This window comes from Balaenoptera acutorostrata, chromosome 3 (assembly GCF_949987535.1).
Source record: "Balaenoptera acutorostrata chromosome 3, mBalAcu1.1, whole genome shotgun sequence".
In the NCBI taxonomy this organism is placed as follows: Eukaryota; Metazoa; Chordata; class Mammalia; order Artiodactyla; family Balaenopteridae; genus Balaenoptera; species Balaenoptera acutorostrata.
In genome coordinates this window covers 62,678,989-62,701,711 of record NC_080066.1, presented here as the reverse complement: position 1 = coordinate 62,701,711, position 22,723 = coordinate 62,678,989, and the positions used below count along the sequence as shown (strand labels likewise).

At 56.0% G+C, this 22,723-nt stretch overlaps 3 protein-coding genes across 10 annotated transcripts in view; 1 reads left to right on the top strand and 2 right to left on the bottom strand.

Annotated features, from left to right (window-relative positions):
- Positions 1–150: 150 nt before the first annotated feature.
- Positions 151–6,376, top strand: NEIL1 (nei like DNA glycosylase 1). Of its 2 annotated transcripts, none has more exons than XM_028162716.2 (10): positions 151–184; positions 1,457–1,553; positions 3,852–3,971; positions 4,068–4,131; positions 4,445–4,544; positions 4,970–5,097; positions 5,424–5,451; positions 5,636–5,697; positions 5,866–6,031; positions 6,214–6,376. In XM_028162716.2, exons 2-10 carry the CDS (start codon positions 1,480–1,482, stop codon positions 6,282–6,284), a joined length of 813 nt encoding a protein of 270 aa, XP_028018517.1. In that variant the 5' UTR covers positions 151–184; positions 1,457–1,479; the 3' UTR covers positions 6,285–6,376. The 2 variants fall into 2 exon arrangements, with proteins under 2 accessions (XP_028018517.1, XP_007197738.1); XM_007197676.3 differs by having other exon boundaries at positions 1,457–1,913.
- An 803-nt stretch (positions 6,377–7,179) lies between these two features.
- MAN2C1 (mannosidase alpha class 2C member 1) lies at positions 7,180–18,455 on the bottom strand. Of its 3 annotated transcripts, none has more exons than XM_007197675.3 (26): positions 18,300–18,455; positions 17,919–18,044; positions 17,357–17,480; positions 16,128–16,198; positions 14,868–15,045; positions 14,370–14,559; positions 13,111–13,217; positions 12,816–12,926; positions 12,344–12,436; positions 12,099–12,215; positions 11,778–11,873; positions 11,536–11,681; positions 11,059–11,182; positions 10,577–10,698; positions 10,386–10,471; positions 10,114–10,269; positions 9,807–9,917; positions 9,531–9,663; positions 9,167–9,271; positions 8,909–9,065; positions 8,674–8,817; positions 8,182–8,291; positions 8,001–8,080; positions 7,718–7,866; positions 7,493–7,602; positions 7,180–7,420 (listed from the first exon to the last, which is right to left on the bottom strand). In XM_007197675.3, the coding sequence occupies exons 1-26, from the start codon at positions 18,398–18,400 to the stop codon at positions 7,294–7,296; spliced, it is 3,174 nt and encodes a 1,057-aa protein (XP_007197737.2). In that variant the 5' UTR covers positions 18,401–18,455; the 3' UTR covers positions 7,180–7,293. The 3 variants fall into 3 exon arrangements, with proteins under 3 accessions (XP_007197737.2, XP_007197735.2, XP_057400340.1); XM_007197673.3 differs by having other exon boundaries at positions 9,531–9,625; positions 9,807–9,904; XM_057544357.1 differs by lacking the exon at positions 17,919–18,044 and having other exon boundaries at positions 9,531–9,625; positions 9,807–9,904; positions 18,300–18,447.
- A 2,306-nt stretch (positions 18,456–20,761) lies between these two features.
- SIN3A (SIN3 transcription regulator family member A) overlaps positions 20,762–22,723 on the bottom strand; it is a 64,596-nt gene continuing 62,634 nt past the window's right edge. For all 5 annotated transcript variants that reach the window (XM_007197672.3, XM_057542634.1, XM_057542633.1 and 2 more), the window contains one exon: positions 20,762–21,849. In XM_007197672.3, the coding sequence (XP_007197734.1) occupies positions 21,619–21,849 (231 nt within the window). In that variant the 3' untranslated portion in view covers positions 20,762–21,618. The remainder of the gene's footprint in view (positions 21,850–22,723) is intronic.

Sequence of the window (22,723 nt, the reverse complement as noted above, 5' to 3'; positions counted from 1 at the left end):
CACCCCAGGCCCCCCAGCTCTGGGACCCCACCCGGAACAGTCTTTGCCACCTACCTGAGGAACTACACTTCCCATCAGGCGCTGGAGCAGCGACCGCAGCTCCCAGTGTGCTCTCAGGATCCGCTCCGCCCCCGGCCTTAACCCCATAGTGGCTGCAGGCTGGCGGGAGCGGCGCGGAGCCCAGGTAGCCTGGGGGTGGGCCCGGGGTCGGGTTGTGTGTGCAGCAGAGCTGAGGAGAGGACGGGATTGGGGGCCTTGGGGAGGCAGGGAGCCAGGGTTAACCGAGGACAGGCAGCGGGGGTGGAGGAGGAGGGTGGGTGGGAGGCGAGCCATAGAGCGTCCGCCCCTCGCGAAATTAAGAACCTGGAAGTTCACCTTTTCCCGCAAAACGAACACTTTCGGGTGCCAGGTCCGGGGCGGCGCTGAGGTTGCGGCGGGGGCGGGGTGAAAGCAAAGAAGTTTGCCCTGGCTAAACGTCCCCCTCTGCCCAACACATACCTTCGCCTTCGATCTGGCGAAGAGGAAAGTGGCAAACTCTCCTCTCTCCGCCAGCGAGGGTGAGGAAGGGGAGTACGCCTCTCTCGGCCCGAGGCGCTGACCGGGGCGCTTCCTATTCCCCCCTGGATCTTGGGCTGGAGCTTGGGGAGCCCTTCTGACGCTCCTATCTCCTTCCTCGAAGTCGTGTGTACCTGACTCCAGCGCTGATGTACCTGGAGACACGTGCATTCCCTCTTCCTTGTCCTCGCTATGGTCCTGACCAGTGGGTGGTGGCAGGCCTCCACACTGCCGGCTGAGCCTCTGAGCAACCGTTTTCCCAGCTCTTCTCTTCCAGGCTCATTCCCTCAGTCATTGTGACAACCTGTGCAGGCCTGATTCCAAGCGGTGGGGTGATGAGCAAGCAGAGCTTCCACTCTGGGGTGGGAGTGGAGGTAGAGGCAGAGAAGAGATGATAAAATAATTTCAGGTTCTGGGAGTGACACGAACAAAGGAAAACGTGTAGGGGATCGGGGGGTACAATGCTGCCTTGGATAGGGTGGTCAGGGAGGTCCTCTCTCAGATGTTCCTAGACTGAGGGGGGACAGCAGGGGCGAAGGCATGGGGGAAAGAAGAGCAGTGTGCTTGAAGCAAGTGAGTCAGAGGGAGCGTGGGAGGAAATGAGATGACAGTGTGGGCCAGGGAAGGATCTGGACGTTATTCTAAAATCAGGAAGGGTTCATGGAAGCCCATGGAAAGTGTTAATGAGCAAGGCAGTCACATTTCCCTAGTCTGAGCTTTCTCACCATTTTCGGGGGGCTGGGGGGGAGGGTTGTGGAGCAGGGGCTGTGGCCAAGCCAGCTGATTTCCTGCCAATTATCAGTTGACCATGGCCCCCTCTGACCCTCTGAAAACTGGGAGTGATAATTGCTACCTCACTGGATGCACACCTGGCCCAACCTGCTGTCATCCTCCCCCACAGGGCCGGGCCACCCCTCCCACAGAATGCCTGAGGGCCCTGAGCTGCATCTGGCCAGCCACTTTGTGAACGAGGCATGCAGGGAGCTGGTGTTTGGCGGGTGTGTGGAGAAGTCCCCTGTCAGCCGCAACCCTGAGGTGCCCTTTGAGAGCAGCGCCTACCACATCGCAGCTTTAGCCCGAGGCAAGGAGCTGCGCCTGACACTGAGCCCCCTGCCTGGGGCCCAGCCCCCACGGGGGCCACTGGCCCTCGTCTTCCGCTTTGGCATGACCGGCTCCTTCCAGCTGGTGCCCAGCGATGCGCTGCCACCCCATGCCCATCTGCGCTTTTACACGGCTCCCCCTGGCCCCCGACTTGCTCTCTGCTTTGTGGACGTCCGCCGCTTTGGCCACTGGGACCTCGGGGGCAAGTGGCAGCCAGGCCGCGGGCCGTGTGTCTTGCTGGAGTACGAGCAGTTCAGGTAGGGCCAGCACCAGGTGTGATGAATACAGTCCTGGGCTCCAGGCCTGGCCGTCAGTGCCTCGGTGGCCAAGAAGAAGCGAGTTCCAGCCCCCTTTGAGCTTCAGTCCCTTCATCTGTAGACCAAGACAGTGTCCTTTCCTGGGGACAGCTCCCTGAGCTAATGGATGTGGAAACCCAAAACTGACGTGGGAGAAGGTGGGAGCAAGAGGTGGATGAGGACATGGCCAGTTAGTGTGAGAGCTGGGTCTCAGGTCAGCATCCCACTCTGTCTTTTGGCACCCTCCAGAGGCTAAGATGAAACGTGGAGAGGCTTTAACAACCTAAGAAAGAGGCTGAGCAGGAAGGAATTGCTTCAAGGGAGTGGGGAGAGGACTGCCTAATGTGGTTTCTGAATCAGACTGTGGTCTCCCACATTCTGCCTATACCCACTGGTCTGCGTCCCGAGGTCTCTGTGCCTGTCTTCTGTCTGAGGGAGGGGTAACGGCCTCACCTGGGATGTGATCCAGGTCACGTAAGATGGCACAGTGTCAGCCACTTCCCTTCCTCTAAAGATAAAACATGTATGAGTCTCTGCTTCGTGCCAGGCCAGCTCTAAGTGTTGGGGGTTCAGCAGTGATCAAGAGGGATGTGGTCCCTGCTCCCACAGAGCTAGTTCAGGTAGGGCAGGGGGAAAAGGGGACTAGATTAATTCAAATAGACACATGCCTGAAGAAAAATCCAAGAGGTAGAAAATGACTTTGAGCTGTGGAGGTGGGGGGAGGAGGAGGGTGCATTAGGAAAGGCCACCCCAGGTGACGTGTGAGCTGAGGCCTTCCTGATGAGAAGGAGCCAGCTGTGCATAGCTCTAAATTAAAAGCAATCGGACAATCACAAACACAAAGGCCTGGAGTGGACTTGGCAAATCCTTTCTTGGGGAAGGCACGCCTTCGGCTGCCCCCTGGGGTGGGTCAGGGCGTCTCTGGTGCCACAGAAGGCAGCAGACTCCTGGCCTTCCCAGGTATGACCCCAAGTGCACCCCTAGGGAAGTGTCTGTGTTGTCTTGGATTTCTCCCACTTCACCTTTTCTGGGGAGTCATGCCACAAGTTAACTCTTCGCCAGCCGAAGCTTCTCTCACAAGATGAGCATTTTGGCTTGTTTTGTCCCCCAGCTACGGAGCCTGTGGGGATCTGCCCCCCCTCAGGGATCTGAACACCCAGACCAACCTTCCACTCTTACCTTTACCCCAAAAACTCTGTCTTCTATTTCATTTGCTTCTATTTCATCTGCTTCTATTTCATCCCCTATTTCATTTGCTTCTCATGCCCATCACTGAGTCAGTCTTGCCATGATCCTTTTCCACAAAGAAACGAGATACATGTACCCTTCATGGTGGTGAAGAGAGACCCATGACCCTTGGAGGTGGGGTGGGAGCTGCTGGGGCACCCACCAGCCAGGGCTTGCCCCCTCACTCCTGCTAAATAAACAGAGCCAGTACCAGCTTCCTGGAAGATCTTCAGCTTCTTGAAAAGACCTGACCCCACCAATATCAAATCTTCATATCTAACCAACTAGAAGTCCTAGACAGGGAGTTCCAGACTGCAGACACACCTGAGGTCCTGTGATCACCTTGTTCTCAAAAATGTCTTGAGTCTGAGGCACTTTGGTGATATACACACCACATACCTAGACTCATGTGTTGAACATGCTGCTTTTGACTGGTATTTTTTTACCTTTTGTAATGCATTAAAATCCCACACTGTTGTTCCCATTTAACAGAAAACTGAGGTTCCTGCTGCCAAAACACCGAGGCTGGGAAGAGGGGAACTGGGACTCCCCATTTCCTTCCCTTGCACCCAGGAACGGGTTCCCCCAGCTCCCCTCCCCTAACCCATTGGGAGGCAGGGAGGGGTGGGGTGGGCAGAATGGGTCTCATGTGCCCAGACTGTGTCCCTCCAGGGAGAATGTGTTACGAAACCTAGCAGACAAGGCCTTTGACCGGCCCATTTGTGAGGCCCTCTTGGACCAGAGGTTCTTCAATGGCATTGGCAACTATCTGCGGGCAGAGATCCTATACCGGTCAGCAGGCAGACCCTGGGCACGAGGGCTGGGGTGGCTGGGTGTGCCCACATTCCCCACTGCTTAGCATGGCGCCCTCTCTCCACCTCACGGCAGGCTGAGGATACCCCCCTTCGAGAAGGCCCGCACGGTTCTGGAGGCACTGCAGCAGCGCAGGCCGGTGAGGCTGCAGGGAGGGACACACGCACCTATCAGTGCAGGCCGACAAGGGTCTGGGCTGGGTCAGGTGTCTCCAGCTTAACTCAAGCAGGTCCCTTCTCGGCTTCCAGCCTGTTTCCCCATCTCTTCCAGCCTGTTTCCCCATCTCTGCGTGTGTGTGGGAGGTGACGGGGGGCAGATGAACTGTCTGAGTCCTGCCATGCAAGGGGTCTGTTGCCTTCTGAGTCAGGGGTCAGCTGACCGAGGGGTCAGCTGCCTTCTGAGTGGCCCTGCCTCATGCTGACATCCAGGTCCTACCCCTGCCTCTTCTCCAGAGCCCGGAGCTGACCCTGAGCCAGAAGATCAGGGCCAAGCTGCAGAACCCAGACCTGCTGGAGCTGTGCCACTCAGTGCCCAAGGAAGTGGTCCAGCTGGGTGAGGCCTGGGAGGCAAAGATGGCCAGCTAGGTCTGCTTTGGCATATCGTGTAACCTGGGACAGTTCCTGCCCCTCTCTGGGCCTGGTTCCCTGCCTGGGGAATGGAAGTTTGTCGACCTAGTCGTTCCTAAATGGACTAAGCCTCCTTCCCTGAGCTTCACGTGTCGGGTGTCTATGTCCCCTGAGCTGCCCATGAGGAAGGCAGGGCAAGGATTCTTAACTCCAGGATGGGAAAGCCATGGCCCAGAGTGGGGAAGACACCAGCCTGAGGTCACACAGCTGGAGGAGGGAGAGCCTTGGCCCCCTGACTCAGTCCATCAGCTTGTAAAGCTGAGGTCTGAGCCAGGTCTAACTGGGCTCCCCACCACCGCCCCCCAGCCTAAGTCAGCCCTCTGACCTCCACCTGGCTCCTCTGTCCCACAGGGGGCAAAGGCTATGGGCCGGAGAGCACGGAGGAGGACTTTGCTGCCTTCCAAGCCTGGCTGCGGTGTTATGGCACGCCGGGCATGAGCTCCCTGCGGGACCGGCAGGGCCGCACCATCTGGTTCCAGGTTTGGGCTCTAATGCTCACACAGGCAAACGGAGCCCTAAGGAAGCTGGTGGGATGCAAAGACCTGGGGTCGCACTGTTCCTGAGGATCTAAGCTTTCCCCTAAGCTACGCCCGTCCCCTCCTCTGAGTCCCAGGGTCCCAGCTAGTGGAGCAGCCCAGGGCAGGGTTACCTTGCTGTTGGCTCTGACCTGGGGGGGAGGGGACGGTCAGAGAGGCTTCCTAGGGGAGGGGCTTCACTGATCTGGAAGGACAGGTGTGAGTTCTGCCTCTCCAAGGAAAACTACCCCTGCCAGACTGACTGCTGAATTCTCCTGATTCCATTTTAGGGGGATCCTGGACCCTTGGCGCCCAAAGGTAAGCTACGCCTAATGTAATGAGAGGAAAAAGGACTAGTTGCTTGCAAGGGCTACAGCACCCTTCTCCATCCCAGTCCCCACTCCAACCCTCGGCGGCACTCCAGAGTGGGAGCATGGGAGTCTAGAGAAAGGGGGCCGCGGCCACAAGACCCTCCAACCCCATCAGCAACTGTATCCTGCAGGGGGCAAGTCCCGCAAGAAGAAATCCAAGGGAGCACAGCGGGGTCCTGAGGACCAAGTGGAGGTATGTCTCCCTGATCCTACCCCCTCCCTACACCCTCTCCTGTCCTGGCTGCACCTCCCAGGCTAGGCTCTTGGGCAGCTCCTTCCCTTGACAATGGAGGGCAATGGTGGGTCCTAACCAACCTGTGACCTGCTGAGCTCCTCAGGGACCCGTGTCTTCTCCACCCAGAACCCTCCACCTCCAAACAAGGCCCCTTCAAGGAAACGAAGGGCACGGAGAGGCCTTCCTGAGCAGACTGCGGCCCAGCAGCCCGAGGGGACCAGCCTCCAATGGGACCCAGAAGCCCCCCGTGTCCCTGAGAAAGGGAAGAGGAGGAGGCAACCAGCGACCTCAGGTGGGCCTTCCTCAGCATCTTCCTCTAGGGAGGGAAGGGGCACCACCAAAACGGGCTCTCCAGGAGAGGAAGGGACGGCAGTGCGGGTGGGAGGAACACGTCGACAAAGGTGGTAGGGAGGCTGTTGGGGCAGAGTCCTCAGCCTGGGGTCCGAGCTGCCACCTCACCTGTCCTCCCCACAGGCCGCCGCAGACCCCAAAAGATCAAGGCTGACACCCCATCCTTGGAGCCTGAGGAGACCTCAGCCTCTTAGCAGGAGGGTCTCCTTGCTTGCATCCACCCCTTCCTGCTGCCCTGGATCTGGGCCTGTGCGGCTTCCTGGAAGTTGCAGGGGACTGGCTGCCCCTGGCCCTGTGGCCATTCCCTATACAACTATGATGTTTTTAATTGTACCCATTGTCCCCGTTTTTTAAGCCCACGTGAAAAATGCTGTAATTTTTAGTAAACTGATAAACCTTGAACTTCTTGGGCTGGCTGCAGGTCTGGGAAAGCCTAATGTGGAGGGCCTGGTGCCCAGCCCTGGGGACAGGAGGGCCACTGCCTCAGCATGGCAGACTGAGCCCCATCCCAGGCCTCAAGGCCCTGGCTCTCAGGACAGTCTGCCTCTGCAGGGACAGCCCTTCAGAGGTGGTGCAGAGACCCACCCCGTCCCCCGGGGCAGCCCAGGCTCTACAGCTCCTCCAGTCCAGGATTCCTCATGTGGCTGCTCCCCTAGCCTAGTCCAGACTAGTCAATGCTCCCCTCCTAGTGGGGGCCAGCCAGAACCCACCTACCAGGCGGCCTCCCCAGCCCCAGGCCCTCTGCCTGTGGACACGGGGGAAGAGCTGCTTCTTTTTTTTTTTTTTCCGGCCGCACCACATGGCATGCAGGATCTTAGTTTCCCGACCCGTGTCCCCTGCATTGGAAGCTCGGAGTCTTAACCACTGGACCGCCAGGGAAGTCCCAGAAGAGCTTCTTATATCGTGGTCTTACAGTCAGCTTATGGTCACCGATATCCCCCGTCTCTGTCATGGGGCCTGCAATCCAGACCTGGTGCGCACAGATAACCTTAGATCTTGCCCCTGTCCCCAGATGCCTGGGGTAAAAACTTACCCCCTCAATGCCTGAGTTTGGGCCCTGAGGGGACTGAGCAGGGGCTACCAGCAGGGTTCCTAAGCCAAGCATTTATTGTTCAAGAGGTAACTGATCCTTGCTTCAGGCTTGGGAGGCAGAAATGAGGAGCCCCGAAAGCCTTCCACAAACAAAACCCCACGCTCAGGGACTCAGCTCGGTGCGGGCTGCAGCACGAGCAACAGGGACTGCACTTGGAAGGGAGAAAAGGTGAGCTTCAGGCGGCTGTCCCGAAGGGGCAGGGGGCCAGCAGGGTCACGGCGCTCCAGGAGGTCACAGCTGGAGAACAGGACGGACCATGAGCGCCCCGCGAGGGCAGGACTCCCACTCCCACCCCGCGCCCCCACTCACAGGACGGCCTCCTGAACGGGCAGCGACGTGTGCAGCCAGCAGTCCACGTGGCTGCCATGGGCCTCGTACAGCCTCAGGACCAGCTTGCGGCCCTGGAGGCTGGTCTCCGCCTACGGAGGGAGGTGGGTGGTGGGTGGTGGGTGGTGGGTGGTGGGTGGTGGGCGGGGCCGAGGGCGGGCCCAGCTCGGGACCCCAGCCCGCTCCCCGCACCCCACCGGCCCTTGCCTGCTTGACGGTCTCCAACACGACTGCGGGCGAGGACACTGAAAAGGCGCTCCAGGCGGCGGCGGGTGCCGGGCCCGGGGCGGGCAGCGCCAGCAGGGGGAAGTTGAGGCTGTAGGCAGCGGGGATAACGCCAGCGTCCTGGAAGGACCCTGGGCCCAGACCGGAAAGGGACGCGTGGTGTTAAATGAGGGTAGGGGCGTGGGACTGCTGGAGTGCTCCCCACTTACCGTTGGGGCAACCGAGGCTGAGAGGGGCAGAGAGGTATCGGGGCCGCAGCACTCACCCTCATGCGGCATCAGCGCGTAGGTGAACTCGTGGCGCCCCATGTCAACCGTGGAGTCAGGGGACTTGGGCGCCCGCAAGCTGGGGTGGGGAGGGTGGGTAAGGGCCAGGCTGGAGCCGCTGAAGTTCTGTCCTGGGAAGACCGCGCTCCCACACCAGTCCCCGGGAGGCACCCCACTCACAGGGAGAGGCTGAGGACGCTGCCTCGTACTGACGCGCCATACTTGCAGTCATTGAGCAGAGCCAGCCCAAAGCCGTGCTCTGACAGATCCATCCAGCGGTGGGCCCACACCTGGAGGGTAGATCGGAGACCCACTTGGCGGCCCCGCCTCCTCCTCGTGCTCCAGAGCTCCTGTCAGTAGACTGAGGGACTCTCTGGGGCCACACGATTGAATGCCAGCTCTCACTACAGGAGGCCCTGGGCACACCACACACCTGTCTAAGCCCCAGCTCCTCATCTGGGAAAGGGGGATAAGAGTACTTACCCTACCTAATGGGCATGAATATCAGACTAAACAGAAAGCGTTTAGCACCATGCCTGGCATACAAGTCAGGAACAAGCAAATAGTGATCATCATCTCCTCCTCACCCCATACCACACAGCTAGTCTCTCCCCAGCCAGGGAGGATCCAAACCCTCCACCACACCCCACCCCACACCACCCCACGTCAGACCTCAAATCGGGCCCAGTCCCAAGAGGTGTTGTAGTGGGTGGGCCGCTGCAGATGTCCGAACTGGACCTCAAAGGTGGCCTGGGGGCTCCGCACACGGGCAGGGAACTCCACCTTCAGGAACTTGTGGGCCTCCTGCCAGTGCACCTGTGGGGGGTGGAGGCAGGGGTGCAAGGGGAGGGACCCCTCCTCACCAGCCACACCCAGGGAAGATACCCACCACCCTGTCCCCTGCTACCTCGGTGTGGAAGCGGACATAGGGGCAGCCGATGTCCAGCACAACCTCTTGGCTGAGCCGACTGTTGGGGCTGATCTGCAGCAGAAACCAGGCGCTGCCCCGCATGCCACCCTCAGTGCCCACAGCCAAGGTCCCTGCCTGGCCCAGCACTGGCTTCCTGTGGAACAGGGGAGGGAGGCGCTGAGCCAGGACAGCCTGGCGGAGGGGGCCCAATACTCTCGTATCCCACACCGCCTCCGAGTCCTGCCCACCCCGCACCGTGTTTCTAGGTGGTAGTCCATGACGTCCCACGCGTCCCAGTACAGGGGGACATCATCAAACAGCACAAACTGGTTCCCCACAGCACCCTCAGCAATGGCCTCTCTGGAAGGACATGGAGACTGGCGCTTTACAACTGTATGACCATGGTCTCTCCAGCTGTTTGAGGTGGGTGGGGTGGGAGGTAGGGTGAGTAGGCCCAGAGGACAGGAGACTCCTAACCCAGCCGGCCCCGTTCCGTGTGTGGGTCCCAGTCCTGAGCCACCTGTGGGCTACTGTGGTCAGCTGTGGCCAGAGGACAGAGGGAATGAGAGGTCTGGGGTCCCCTGCCAGGCACTGGGAGAGGGCAGCGAGGGGTTAGCACCTGCCAGAGGCCACCAGCACCAGAGACGTCAGACGGCCAGTTGGGTCCAGCCTCACCCGGATGATGCCGTTGTCCAGAGTCACAGAACCGTCAGTCTTGGTGGGAGGGGGCCTTGAGGCTAAGTCTGCAGAGGCTTCCCGCCACCAATAGCCCGCCCAACCCCAGCCCCAGGCCTGCCTTGCCACCTGCTCCAGGTTGGGGAGCTCAGAACCCCCACGTTGTCAGGGACAGCCCAGGACAGCCAGCCCCTGCCCACCGCCATGTGCCAGCACTCACCTCCTGCACTGCAAACACAGGCTGCTGGGGCAGCAGGGGCTGCAGTGAGGTGGGGGTGGGAGCAGGAGCGTAGCCCATGCCGGGCACTGTCACCAGAGCTGGGGATGAGGCCTGGGCGTCAGCGCAGCCTCCCTCACCTTCCAGGAACCATACTCGGGGAGGGGTGGGGGGGTGGAGGGGGTGAGTATTACTAGTACTCTCTAGCCTGGGGCAACCCGGGGCAGAGATCCCCAGGGGAATGCCCCCAACTCTCGATTTGGCCTTGATCCCTCCTGCTACAGTAGCCACCCTTCTCCCCAGCTCATACCTAGGCAGTGGGCCCCACCAGGCCTGGGCAGGGCCAACACTTCAGTGCGCTTCCAGGGCAGTGTGTTGACAATGAGGAGGCCCTCAGGACCTGGCTCCCCAGCACAAAGGGCTGCGGCTGCAGCGCTGAGCAGTGTGTTGCCACGGGAACGGATGTCTGGGGAGAGACTGGCTGGTCATGGGTGGGCAGTGGGTCTGGGTGACCCCTGAATGGCCCACAGGAGACACTCTGCCCTGGGTGCTGGAGAGCAGCGGAAATGTTGTCAGCCTCACCTTCGTAGTGGCACATGGCTTCCTCTGCCACCAGCTGGATGCAGCTTGCAGTCACCACATCATGGAACTGGTTCAGGAGCAGGAGCCTGCGGGGGCCGAGGGCAGGGCTGCGGAAGGCTGGGAGGGAGGGGCAGCCACAGAGGTGTCTGGGGTGAGGTTAATGGGTGGCAGGGGGCAGAAGACAGGCTGACCTCCAGAGGTCCTGCAGCTGGGCGGCCGGGTAGAGGAACTGGGCACTGCGGGCCAGGGCCAGGCTGCTGAGCAGCTCCACGTCGTGAAGGATCCGCTCACACTCCCGGTTCCCCTTCTTGATCTGAGCCCAGGGTAGGGAGAATTGGTCTAGACTCTGTTCAAGCATCCCAGGACACCTTCCAAAGCCTTCCCTTGCTCAGAACCCCTGGTGGCTCCCCAGGGCCTCTTGTGAGTTACCTGCCCCAGATGCCTCCCTCCTCTCCCCTCAGCCCAAGCCCTTCCTCCCTCAGGGATGCTCAGTCCTGCCTCCTCCAGGCTGCTGACCACCCGGCTCTTGCACTTCTCTCCTCTCAGCTCCTCCGTGGAACACAAGCCTCTTCCCCCAGGTCTGGGCTGGGCTCTGTCCCGTGCTTCCTCCTCTGACCCTCTGGGCCTCTCAAGGGCACGCCCTCCCCATTTGGCTCAGCAACCAGCTCCTGACCTGGGCATGGGTGGTGTAGGTGCCATTATGTAGCTCCAGGAAGAGCTCTCCGACCCACGTGCACAGCTGCCCCGAGTGGCCCTCCAGCGCCGAGAAGAGTCGCTCCGGAGAAGAGAGCTGCACCCTGAGGGAGACTGCAAGCCTGGGTCTCCCAGCCTGGCCGTGTGATTCACCCTTCTTCCATGAAAGGGTGACAAGAGATCCAGTCCCGACAGAAAGGAGCCACCCCCAGAAAGCTCCCTGTCCACACAAAGCCAGTTCTGGACACTCCAGGAGAGTTTTCTCTCTAGTAGGTTTAAGCCCCATCCCACCTTTAGGTTTCCCCCCACCCTACCACCAGGGTAGAAGTTGGGAGGAGTCCATGGTCCGGGATTGGAGGGGGACAAGGTTTAGGGGAGGTGTCGGGCCCAATGTTTGAGCAGAAGGAAGGACTAAGGGCAAGGGCGGAGGGTAGGGCTGAGTGAGCCCAGGCCTGACCTGGGCAGCCCATCTGTATTGCACAGCCGCTTCAAGCGGTCCACCATGGTCTGGGTGGGGCCACCACCCCCATCCCCAAAGCCAAAGAGGAAGGCACTGTGGTTGGTACGCCCCTTGTCCCGGTTTTTGGCCACAGTCTTCAGCACCTGCACAGGCGGGCTCAGGGTCAGCTTAGGACAGGACACCCAGCCCTCTCCAGCCTGCCTCCCATCCCCGACCTTGGCCACTAGGTGCCCTCTCACCTCCTCCACACTGCCCTGCATCCCATATGAGTCACCAGGCGGGAAGTGGGCCAGCACCCGGGAGCCATCCAGCCCCTCCCAGAAAAAGGTATGGTGCTGCAGGCAGGGAAACAGGTAGAAGAGAGAGGGCAGAGTCAGGGCTGAGGCAGAGCCGGGCCTCCTAGACCTGCCCTTCCTGTTGTGTGACCCTGGGGGAGGCATGCCTTCTCTGGGTCGGGGTTGGGTGGTTTGTCCAGGGCCCCTCAATCAGCCTGGACAGAGATGTATGGGCCTGGTGGGACCCAGGCCCACTCTGAGCCTGGTTCCTTGGGGCCTGCTCACCGGGAAAGAGTTCACCAAGTTCCAGCTCAGTTTTTGGGTGAGGAAGCGCCTGATGCCACAGCTGCGCATGATCTGTGGGAGCTGCGCTGAGTAGCCGAATGTGTCTGGCAGCCAGAACTGCAGGGAAAGGGCCTCTGGGCACAGGAACCGGGGCTCTCGGCAGCATGGCCACAGCCTCAGCCCCTCATCACTCAAGGGCAAGCTGCAGCCCCACGCGCCTGCAGGCGCAGCCGCTCCCAGCCTACCTCGGAGCACATCTTCCCAAACTCCTGCAGGAAGAAGCTCTGTCCCTGCAGGAACTGCCTCACCATGGCCTCTCCACTGGGAAGGTTCCCATCCTGGCAGTGAGGGAACAGGGAGGCAGCCGGGGTCAGCACCAGGTGGAATGGGCAGGAGCTCAAGCCAACCACCCCGACAGGAGCAGCCAGGGCTCTGACACTGGGTTATAGCCAGTGCCCAGGGAGTGTCCATCTCCTCACTTCAGGCCCAACTGTCTGTCTGCCAGAGGGGAGGTTTCTGGGGCCAGGTCAAGCAGACAGTCTATCACTGTGCTTGAGACCCTCCTCCCCCTTGGAGTGCCAGGCCGTGGAATTCCAGGGACTGATAAGTGCTGCCGCGGAGGGGGCATGAAGGGCCTGCAGAGAGTCACCAGCAAAGCCAAGGAGAGAAGCCCATGATGGTATGGCCTGAGGCTGAGGGGCTGCAGACTGCACTTACCATCTCCACCCAGGTGCCCCCCACGGGCACAAATTGCCCACGGCAGGCGAACTCCTGGAGCCGGGCATGCAGGCCAGGGTAGTGGCTCTTCACCCATGCGAGCTGCTGCGCCTGTGGGGCAGATGAGGCGGGAGCTGGGCCAGGGGCGACAAGAACCCCACCCAGGGCTGAGTACCTGGGGCCCAGTGGGTGGCTGAGGGTGAGGAGCCCTGTCCCTCAGGCCCCAGAAGCCCTTGGAACCTCACACTAGCGCCCATTGGGTTCCAGGTACCACCCGCACAGCCGTCCCTCTGACCTGGGAGCAGACAAAGATGAACTCAGGATTCCGCTCCATGAGCTGAACGACTGTCACCCAGCTCCGGGCACATTTCCGCACGGTCTCCTTGAAGGGCCAGAGCCAGGCTAGACGGGGAGGAGGGTGGAGGATAGGAGAGCAGCAAGGTCCCCAGCTCCTCACAGATCTCCAGCCACACCCCTGCCCCCCAGCACCCAACCAGGCCCAGCCTGGGCCTCCAGAGGGTCATCCTAGCCTTCCGTCCATCCCAGGCCCTTTCCCTGCAAAATCCTGTGGCATCTCTCCTGAGCTGTCACTTTACATCACTCTTGCAAGGTAGGAGTAGAGACTGGGGAAAGGAGGTTGGCTGGGGCTATCGGATCAATTTTACATCAGGAAATGGAGGCCCCAGTCCCTGGAATAGCCTTACTCTGAGGTTTAGACACCCCCGAGAGGATCCTATAAGAGGTAGCAGGGGTTGGCCCTTCCCCTGCACGCACATTGAAGGACAGCCTGGAACAGAGGGCACAGCTTCCTGAGATGGACCTGCCTGGGCCAGCCGTCCTGCGTGAGGCACTACAGCCTCTTGCAACCTCTAGGCCTCAGTTCCTTCTTTACCAGCCCAGAACTCTACATCCCATGCTTTGACACAGCAGAGAAAGCCCTTGTTCTGTGGTTCAGAAACTTTAGCTGCATCAGAATCAATACCTTAGGGAGTTTTTAAAAAATGTAATTTCCCATAAGCCTCACAGACACTGCAGACATACCAGGTTCAAAACTGACCTCCTGATCCTCCCCAGGAAACCTGCCCCTGGGCTTGAGTCCCCATCTCAACTACTTCCACATCACTCCTATCTGAGGACTTGGGCACTTGTCAAATTCTTACTCATCCTCACGCTGTTCAAAGGTCATCTCCTCCGAGAAACCTTTCTTGAATCCCCCAGACCCAGCTGGGTTAAATGCCTCTTCTGGTCTCCCCAGCCCCCCATCCTTCCCTCCATCATGGCAGCAACTGTGTCTGCCTATTTTGTGATCATCAGTCTCTATAATCCTACCCCCACAATATCTAGCATGGGGCCACATGGGGCATCAGATTTTGTTAAAAGAGTAAATGAAGCCACATCTAGCAGAGCCTACAAGCCATTCCCCTTTCCCCAGGGAAAACTGAGGTCCAAGAGGGGCAAGAACTTAATGTGGATCACACAGTGCTTCCAGGGCACAGCCAGGTCTTCGAGGCCACTCCTGCCTCCCCGAACCAGCCCAGCCAGCTGCTGCCCTACCTGTATCAATGTGGCAGTGCCCCAGGGCATGGATGGTATGCTGGCTTTCACCCCCACGTTGGCCAAAGAACTTGGAGGCCAGGGCCTGGGCCACTGGGAAGGTCTCCGGCTGGGCGGGGTCACATACGTTCACCATCTGGTTGGCTGTGTACAGGGCCTGGTAGCTGCGCTGGTTGTCCTCCCCGAGGCCCTGCAGCAGGGTTCTGTCCCTTAATCCCCATCTCAAGCAAGCAGAGTCTCCAAAATTAGACCCCAGCTGATCTCCCACGGGTTCTCAGCAGAGTTGCTCCCTACCTCCAACCCTGTGCTCCTGCTGGTCCCCCGCTCAGCACTGTCTCCTTCCTCCCCTTTACACAGGGAAATCCTCTCAACACTCAGGCAGGCATGAAACACCCTCCCTATTCTGGATTCCCAGAGCCCCAACTATCTGACCCAAGAAACAGCCTGCCTGGAACAGGGCTCTAGAGGGTGACCAGGTGGCGCGGGGGTGTCGAGTACCTTGGCCATACCCAGCAGCAGCTCCAGATCCACCAAGAGCTTGTGGACATCCCGGTGGAACACGGCCAGCTCAGCCCGGCTCACCTGGAACATCTTCTCTGGGTCAGGGGCTGCGATCATGTGTCCCTTCCCGGCCCCCAGGAGCCCATTGCAGGCTACTTCCACATAGAGGGTCAGGCTACAAATGTGGGGAGGCAGCCTCAGGCCAAGGGACTGGCAGAGGACTCTGGGGCTTGGGGAGGGAGGACCAAAGAGGCATCCAGCAGACCCCTCCCCATTCACCCCCAGGATCTACCACCCAGAGGAGCTCACAGTTATGTCAGGTGCGTGTGAGAGAGGGTCATGGTAGAAACAACAGACTACACCAAATTCTGCTGATGAGTGTTCTGCCTTGGTTGGGGAGAATAAGTAGCGAGGTTTGGAACCATGTGAATTATGCTGTTGTTTAGACTTTTATTTCCAAAGCTGTCTTTACAAAGCACTGCCTTGGTCTCAGAACCCTCTTTGCACATTAAAAACATGTTTGGATCTCCCAGGTCCAGTCTTTCAGAACAAAGATCCATCAGCCAACATGGGCAGGCCACTGTTTGGAGAGCATGGTGGGCTGTGGTGCTGTTCTACTCAGTCTTCAGAGAGCAAACATGACTTCCTTCGGGAAGCCTTCTATGACTCTCCTCTTATCCCTCTCCTTAGTCTAGAACAGATTTCTTATGTTGAAAGGTTTTTCTTTCAAAGCCCTCATCAGTTTTGCAATTATATAAGTATATGTGAGTCCCCCTTGCTGTCAAGAATCACATCATTCACCCTCACAGTCCCAGTGCCTGGAAACATCAGACACACAATGTTCAATAAATATAATACCTAAGAAGAGTTTTTGATGGTGTCATAAAATGCACGTTATAATATGGATTTTTAAAAAATCAGGTTAAAATATCAAAGAAATACAACCTCAACTAGTAAAAACTACATTTGAAAGAATTCCTGAGAACAATGTTGAGATGTTAATAATGGGCGTCACTAAGTGGTGGGATAATGGGAGTTATTTACTTCTTTGTGCTTTTCTGTATTTAACCCAAGAACGAAAACACTATCTTTATAGTCAGAAAAATCCTGCTTTTCAAAAATAAACTATGAGAGTTGAAGATGGTTGTACTGAAAGTGGGTGTGTTTCTCAGATCGTTCTGGGCCTCAGCTCCTGCTTGCCCACTGGTGCTCCCTCCCCTACAGCACTGGTCAACCACAGCACAGGGACTCACTCACCTCCGGGGGTCTTCTTCCCCCAGCTTGTCAGTCAGGACATAGCTGGTCTTCTCCCCCTCTTTGGTCAAACCCTGGTGGGGAGTGCAGTGAAAGAGACAGGACCTGAGGCTTGTGAACAGCTCAGATGAAGTGTAAGCTGAGGGAGGCCAGGCCCCTCTACCGGGTCCCTAGCACTGGCTCCTCTCTCCCAGACAAGGATTGACAAATCAGGGACCTCTGGTAGCAGGTGCCCCAACCCCCATGGCAGTCAGTGCCATGACCACCAAATGGCACCTATTTGCCAGCAGAAAAGCCACTGGTCTTGTGGAGTCTTGGGGAGGTATCAGGTCCTTGGTGGCTTCTGGTGGCCTCTGTACCCCTGAATAAGCATCTGAAGGGATACTCTATGAAGTTAGGGACAGGTTTACCTCATTCTCCACTATATCCCCAGTGCTTAGCACAGGGACCTGCCAGAGAGGGCACTCAGGAGACATCCGCTGAGCCAGTGAAGGGAGGGAGGGAAGGAGGGAGGGGTCTGCCATCTTTCTGTACAGGAAGAACAACAGTCCTGACCTGAGACTGAGGGTTAGTCAAACTGAAATGGAAGCTGTGTGAACCTGAGCAAGTGTGTAACCTCTATATATCTCAGTTTCTTAGTCTGTAAATGGCCATAAAGACCTACCACATAGGATTATAAAGGTTAAACCTGTTAAGGTTGGATGCATAAACAAGGTACTTAATAGTGGCTATATCTGGGGAACTGGGGGTGAGGTAGCAGGGAGATATCCATTATTTCAGGTCAAGAGGACTTTTTAAACTTTATACTATCCAGAACTGTTTCAAAGTCCCCCTCCCCGACTGCCATAAGCATATATTACATATAATAAAAACCAGTTTATTTAAAACTAAAAATAAAAAGTGATATAGTCTGCAAAGTCACTAGTCTGGCACCTAGTAAAGGGTTAATAAATGGATCTGCTGTATATATTATTGTATTTGATTAATAACTATTTTCATCCCAGAATGGGAGGGTGACCAGTCAGTGGCAGGGTTGGTTTAGTATTAATTATGTTGAGACCCTCAGCGATCCTTTCAAACATGAGAAGGAACAATTACACAGGGGCCCAAGCAACAACTTGTCCAGTCCTGAAATCCTGATACCACCCTGCAGGCTTAGCCACTCAGCTGTGGCTTCTCCAGAGACCAGGGCTGAAATGTGGCCATACCTGACCTAGGGCAGGGCTCCTCACCTGGACAGGTTCCCCATCACGCCACACCAGGCCTTCTCCATCACTTTCCCAGCGAAGGTGAACTTCCTGACCCACCCATGCCTCTGGGATGGTCAGCTCCACCCGGAACCAACAGGTCCACCATCTGCAACAGAACCACTAAGATGGGCCTAGGGATCGAAGCCCTTTCCTTTCGACATACTTCCTTGGACTAAGGGTCAGCAGGGGCTTGAGACTTTCACCAAGTATCTGCAGCATCACAAGGTATTCAGCTTTGATCCACAAGAAAGGAGCAACGGGGTGTACAGCAAGGTGAGGGAAAGAGGCAGAGAATCAGGGGTCTGTGATTTGTCCTAGAGTGTCCTGCCTAAGGGATGTCCAGGGACTGGGAGAAGGGGGGAAATGAAAATTCTCCCATGAAGTCTTGAGGGATCAGGGATCTGTTCCCAGCAGAGGGTGCTGATCTGCCCCAAGTGACTGTCTAGGGCAGAGGGCCGACAATGGAGGTGTGGCCCTTAGGGGAGGCGAGTAAGCCGGGAGCGGGGCCCTGTTGGCCACGCCCTCCCTCTAGAGCGTTACCCACGTGGGTCCGAAGCTGTCGCCGACCTGCGCGGGGCGGAAATCCTGCTGGACTGCCTCCTGGTAGGGAAGCCTTTCGGGTGTCAAGAAGCTGGAGAGCTCGGCCACTGGGCAGCTGTCTCCGAAGAGCCTGGGCGGGAGGGGCAGGTGGGCACGCGCCCGTGGGCCAACCGGCGGGTGGGGACTCGCATTCCCTCGATCCACCGCCGGGAGGGCTGCCTCACAGCTCAGTCTTCCCCCACCCCCTCCTCCTGGACCCCAGCCCTTCCCGCGGCGGGCACTTTGTCCCTCGGCCCAGGTGGCCGAAGCTTGGGTTTCCCCCCGGAAGGGAAGGCTAGAGACGCATGGATGCGGCCGGCCGGCGCCATGGGCGAGGGGGCCACACCTGCCGCGGAGATTACAGTCGGTAAAGTAGAGCGGCGACACGAATTTCTCCACCCGCTCCAGCGTAGTGCGCCAGTGCTTCAGCGCCGGCGCCGCCGCCATCGCCGCGCGCCCTCTCCTCTCCCCGGAAGGCTCCAAACGCTGCCGGCGCGGCCCACGGCCTGGAACCAAAGGTTCCGGCGTCCAAAGGGCGCCTTCCAGGCCCGGGCAGCTTTTCTTGGAACACCGGCGGCTCTGTGAAGTCTCGCTGCTCTGAACTTTGAGCAGGGAGCTGAAAGCTAAAAGCCGCGCTTCCGATGCTCTCTTCTTATCTCGTCCGAGCTGGTGGCCATTTAGGGCAAATCCCTAAATAAAATAGGAAGTTTGACGCTTTGATTCTGCAGAAGGCCTGGGACAGAGACAAGCCGTTAGGCACGACGGGTGGGAGCCTGGGTTGCTGCCGACGCAGGTCACCTATTCTCAGAAGCTGCAAGCGGGAACCTCCTTGCCCTCTGGTCCCAGCCCGCCCTCTGGCTATCTCGAAAACCCGTGTCTGCTTAACGTGGCAAGAGCCGGGGCGCCAGGACCGGTGCTTTCAAGCCAATCGGCAGACATGTGTTAAATAGAGAGGGCTTTGCACCCCAGTAACCTCAGCTTCCTCTACTACATGTTTTGTTTTATGTATATGGGTAAGTGCTGCCCATCGCCAGAAACTCCGAAGATTTTGATTTGAGACTGCAGATCACATACATAGAATTCACGATCCTAACAGAATAATGTATTTCCCTACACGGAACTGAAGAGTTCAGAGAAGCCATAATGCCAGAAACACCTCCAATTTCATCCTCACGTTACTCTGCTAATCTGTTGGCAGCTTGTTCCCCCCTCCTGGGAATGCTATTAAGTCCTTGTCTATAAAATCATTACGAAGAAAAGTATATACACAACATGAGCCCTGATATTTTAATAGAAATACTGACCAAGTTTACAACATTTCAAATGCAAATCATAGGGAAAGGTGATTAAGTACAGAATACCAAATGTGATTTAAAATATAACTTCCTGCTATGACAGGCTGAGTTGAGCTTGGAGCTCAGATGGCAGGAGGGATATAAATGCTGTTTGTGAAACCCTGGCTGTCGGTGAAGCTCCCCCTTCTTTTGGTTGCACTGGTAGGATGGGGTTTTCTCCTCTATTGGCCCTGAAACCCTATCCTGACCTGCAAGCAGCTGCTCTGGGCATAACCCTATGCAGAGACAGCAATAGCTGGGGCTGCCCCTGGTCAGGTCCCATCAGTACCCCGCCCACCCCCCCACCCCCCCAACCCACCCCCCCCGGCTGTAATTCCAAGTCGACATGGTCTTAAGCAAGCAGAGGTGAGTTATTTTTGGGAAAACCTGAAGATCTTCCCCCCCAGTATCACTCCATCTCCCAAGTCAGGCATTGCCCCAGCTTCACCAGAGAATCTCCTCCCACAAGGCTCTTTTGCCACCCTACACTTTTGGGCTCTGAGTCTCCTGTAGTTGTCCCATCCCTTCACTGCCCCCCCACCACACCCAACAAAAAACTCTAAAATCGGAAAAGTCTACCATGTGTTATGAAAGTCCAGAGCCAAAAAATTTGTGGTTTTGTGGTGGTGATGTTGGGAATTTTTAATTAAAAAGCAAAAACCACACAAATCACTGCTGGTTACTTTACAGCTATGACTAGGGTAATGGTTGCTGGAGGAAAATTCACTAGAGTACTGGGAGGGGCTCAGTTGGTCTTTGTTCAGAAAGTCCAGGCTGACCACATATAAAAATCCTAATCACTCATGTTTAAATATCTGCCAGTTTAAATTTATGTAGTTTAAAAAAATATATATGTATATATTCCATTTGCAGTTGCTAATGAAATGTATCGAATCTCCCTCCCAGCCCCATTTATACCACACACTCTGTACACACTTCTTTCAAACACTGGTTTGGTATTTAAGCTGTTCACTCCCATTTCCAATAAGGATAAGAAAAAATACAGAGAAGTACAAACTACATAGCTGCACAACTTACCCAAATATAAAATATTTCCAAACAGCTGAAATAAGGGGGGAAAATACGTACTAAAAGAATGAATAATTCTATTTAAAAAATTTAAGATATTTTGATTTGGAACACATACAACTGACTGCTAACTATTTAAAGCTAAATCCTGTTTGTACCGTAGATAAGGAACTGAAGCCCAAATCCCTGCTTCACAGTAGTTCTCTGGTGAGGACAAGGGACTTGGGTTGAGAGTTTATTCCTTAAGTAAGAACCAAGCTTTATTTATTTACAAAAAAAAAAAAAAAAAAGTTGGGGCAAGGGGGAAGACAAGTTTTACACAAAAGTACTACAACGGTAACTCCCTTTGGTAAAAAGTGTAATAAATGTCTTGTACATCTGTTCATAGGTACTAAATCTGAAGCCACATAGAACTATGGTACACAAGAAGCTAGAGCAGTTATGCTAGCACATCAAAGCATATTTCTTTTAATAAAAAATTGACAGTATGTACATTATTTACAAAAAAAAAAGAAAAACCAAGTTAAAACTGTGTGTGTGTGTGTGTGTGTGTGTGTGAGTAAAGCTGGTGGATGGCACTAGGGTAGACTAGTAAAGAAGCAGGTACAAAACAGTTCCACGGGAGCTAAAAAGGACGACTGATTTGAACTTGTTGAGGTTGAGAACCAGAGGAGAGAATAACGGGTGGGCAGCAAGGGATTCGTCAGGAATCAAATCCACAAGATGATCAATCCCAAAGCCAAACTGCAGGTCCCAGAGAAAATCTAATGGGTGATCTAGATGTGCTCAAGTGACCAGGAAAAAAAAATCCAATCCAGTTTTTTTTCCTTTTGGGGGGGAAGAGGAAAGGAGCAGTGACCATCAGAGTTACAATCCATCTAAGCATTGAGTCCTTCCCCAGTCTGTCAGTCAATGCTCGCCCATTCCAATCAAGGTGTGAACAGCATCCGGTTCCCTCATTGAAGGTCAGGCCCCAGGAGGCTCCAGTCTTAGCTCTGCTGGTGTGTGCAAGCAAACTGCATGTCCCTGTGCTTGCATGGATTTCTTCCCCTCCAGGGCAGGGTAATGCCCAAAACCCCTGGGAAAAGTTCCAGCTCCGGCTTTGTAAGGTATCCACGTTCCTTATATGTAGCCCACTTGGTGCCAGGTTGCACCAGCCACACACAGATCAGGTGGCCATGTCCCAGAGAGGCCCAGTGAGGCTTGAAAGGCATCTTCCTTGTTTCTTCGGTGTGTGCGAGTACACGTGCCCCCCCCCCCAACACACACACACCCCTCAAGTTATCTGCTCTGGCTCTGCAGTTATGGGGCTTTGAACACTGTGCCATATTTGACACGGTACTTGTTAATGCTCACAAAGTGCAGGGTCTCTGTGTCACAGGTGGTGGTGCAGGGCACCAGGCCCTCCAGCCCCTCGCCCATGAGCCACTTGCTGGTCTCCGCTGCCATTTCACGGGGCACATGCTCCTTGGTCCATTTATCTACCCAGGCCTGGAACCTCTGATGTAGCCGCTTGCTTACCCGCTCATGGGACTGCAAAATAGAATGAAGAAAAAAAAACCCATGAACTAGGACTAAAAACCCTTCAAATACAAAGCCCAATTTTCTCCTCAAGTGCCAGAGGAAAGATGTGGGCTTATCAGTGCTGATACCACTGACAAGTTAAAAAAAAAAAAAAATTAGGAGTCTGTTTAAAGAAAAGAATTGAAAGAGATTAAGAACCTAGAACACATAAGGAGTTGGAATTCATAAAGTTCCCAAAGAAATACCAACACAGGGTCTGGGCAGATTTTAGCCTCCTGCATCATTATCACGTAGTGGGGCGGGGCGGGGCAGGGGGTGGGGAGAGAACGACTTGATCAATCTGCAGTTTTAAACCAGCAACCGGGCTGATTCGTACCCGGAGTGAGACACTGAGTTGAGGCCATTAGTCACTTCTGTCAGCATGGCAATCCACTTTTAAGTAAAACAAGGTAAAGGGCTTAAAGCCCACTCTCCCTTCCCGCTATTACCCCACCCTGCCCAGCAGAGAGCTGGGCATAGCAGATCTTCAGTGGAGGTTTGTGTTCCTACCTATACATCCGGTAAATATTTATTAGTGCCCACAAGCAAGGCAGAGAAGGGGATACAAAGATAAATTAGGTGTTGCCCAGCTCCCCAAATCATTTGAATCAGAAACATGCAGGCATACAACACAGAGCACCATGAGAGAAGTATATTAAAAATCGCCCACCCTATGGTTCCCACTTGAATGTTCTGTAGTCTTTTCATCTGCCTTCCAAACCTGGTAACTCCTTCCTATTAACAGATGTACCCCTAAACTTCCCATTGACTCAAGCAAAATGAGCAAAGAAACAAAACCAGAAAACAAAAACCACCAGGCATCATCCTTAATGTTCCCCTTTCT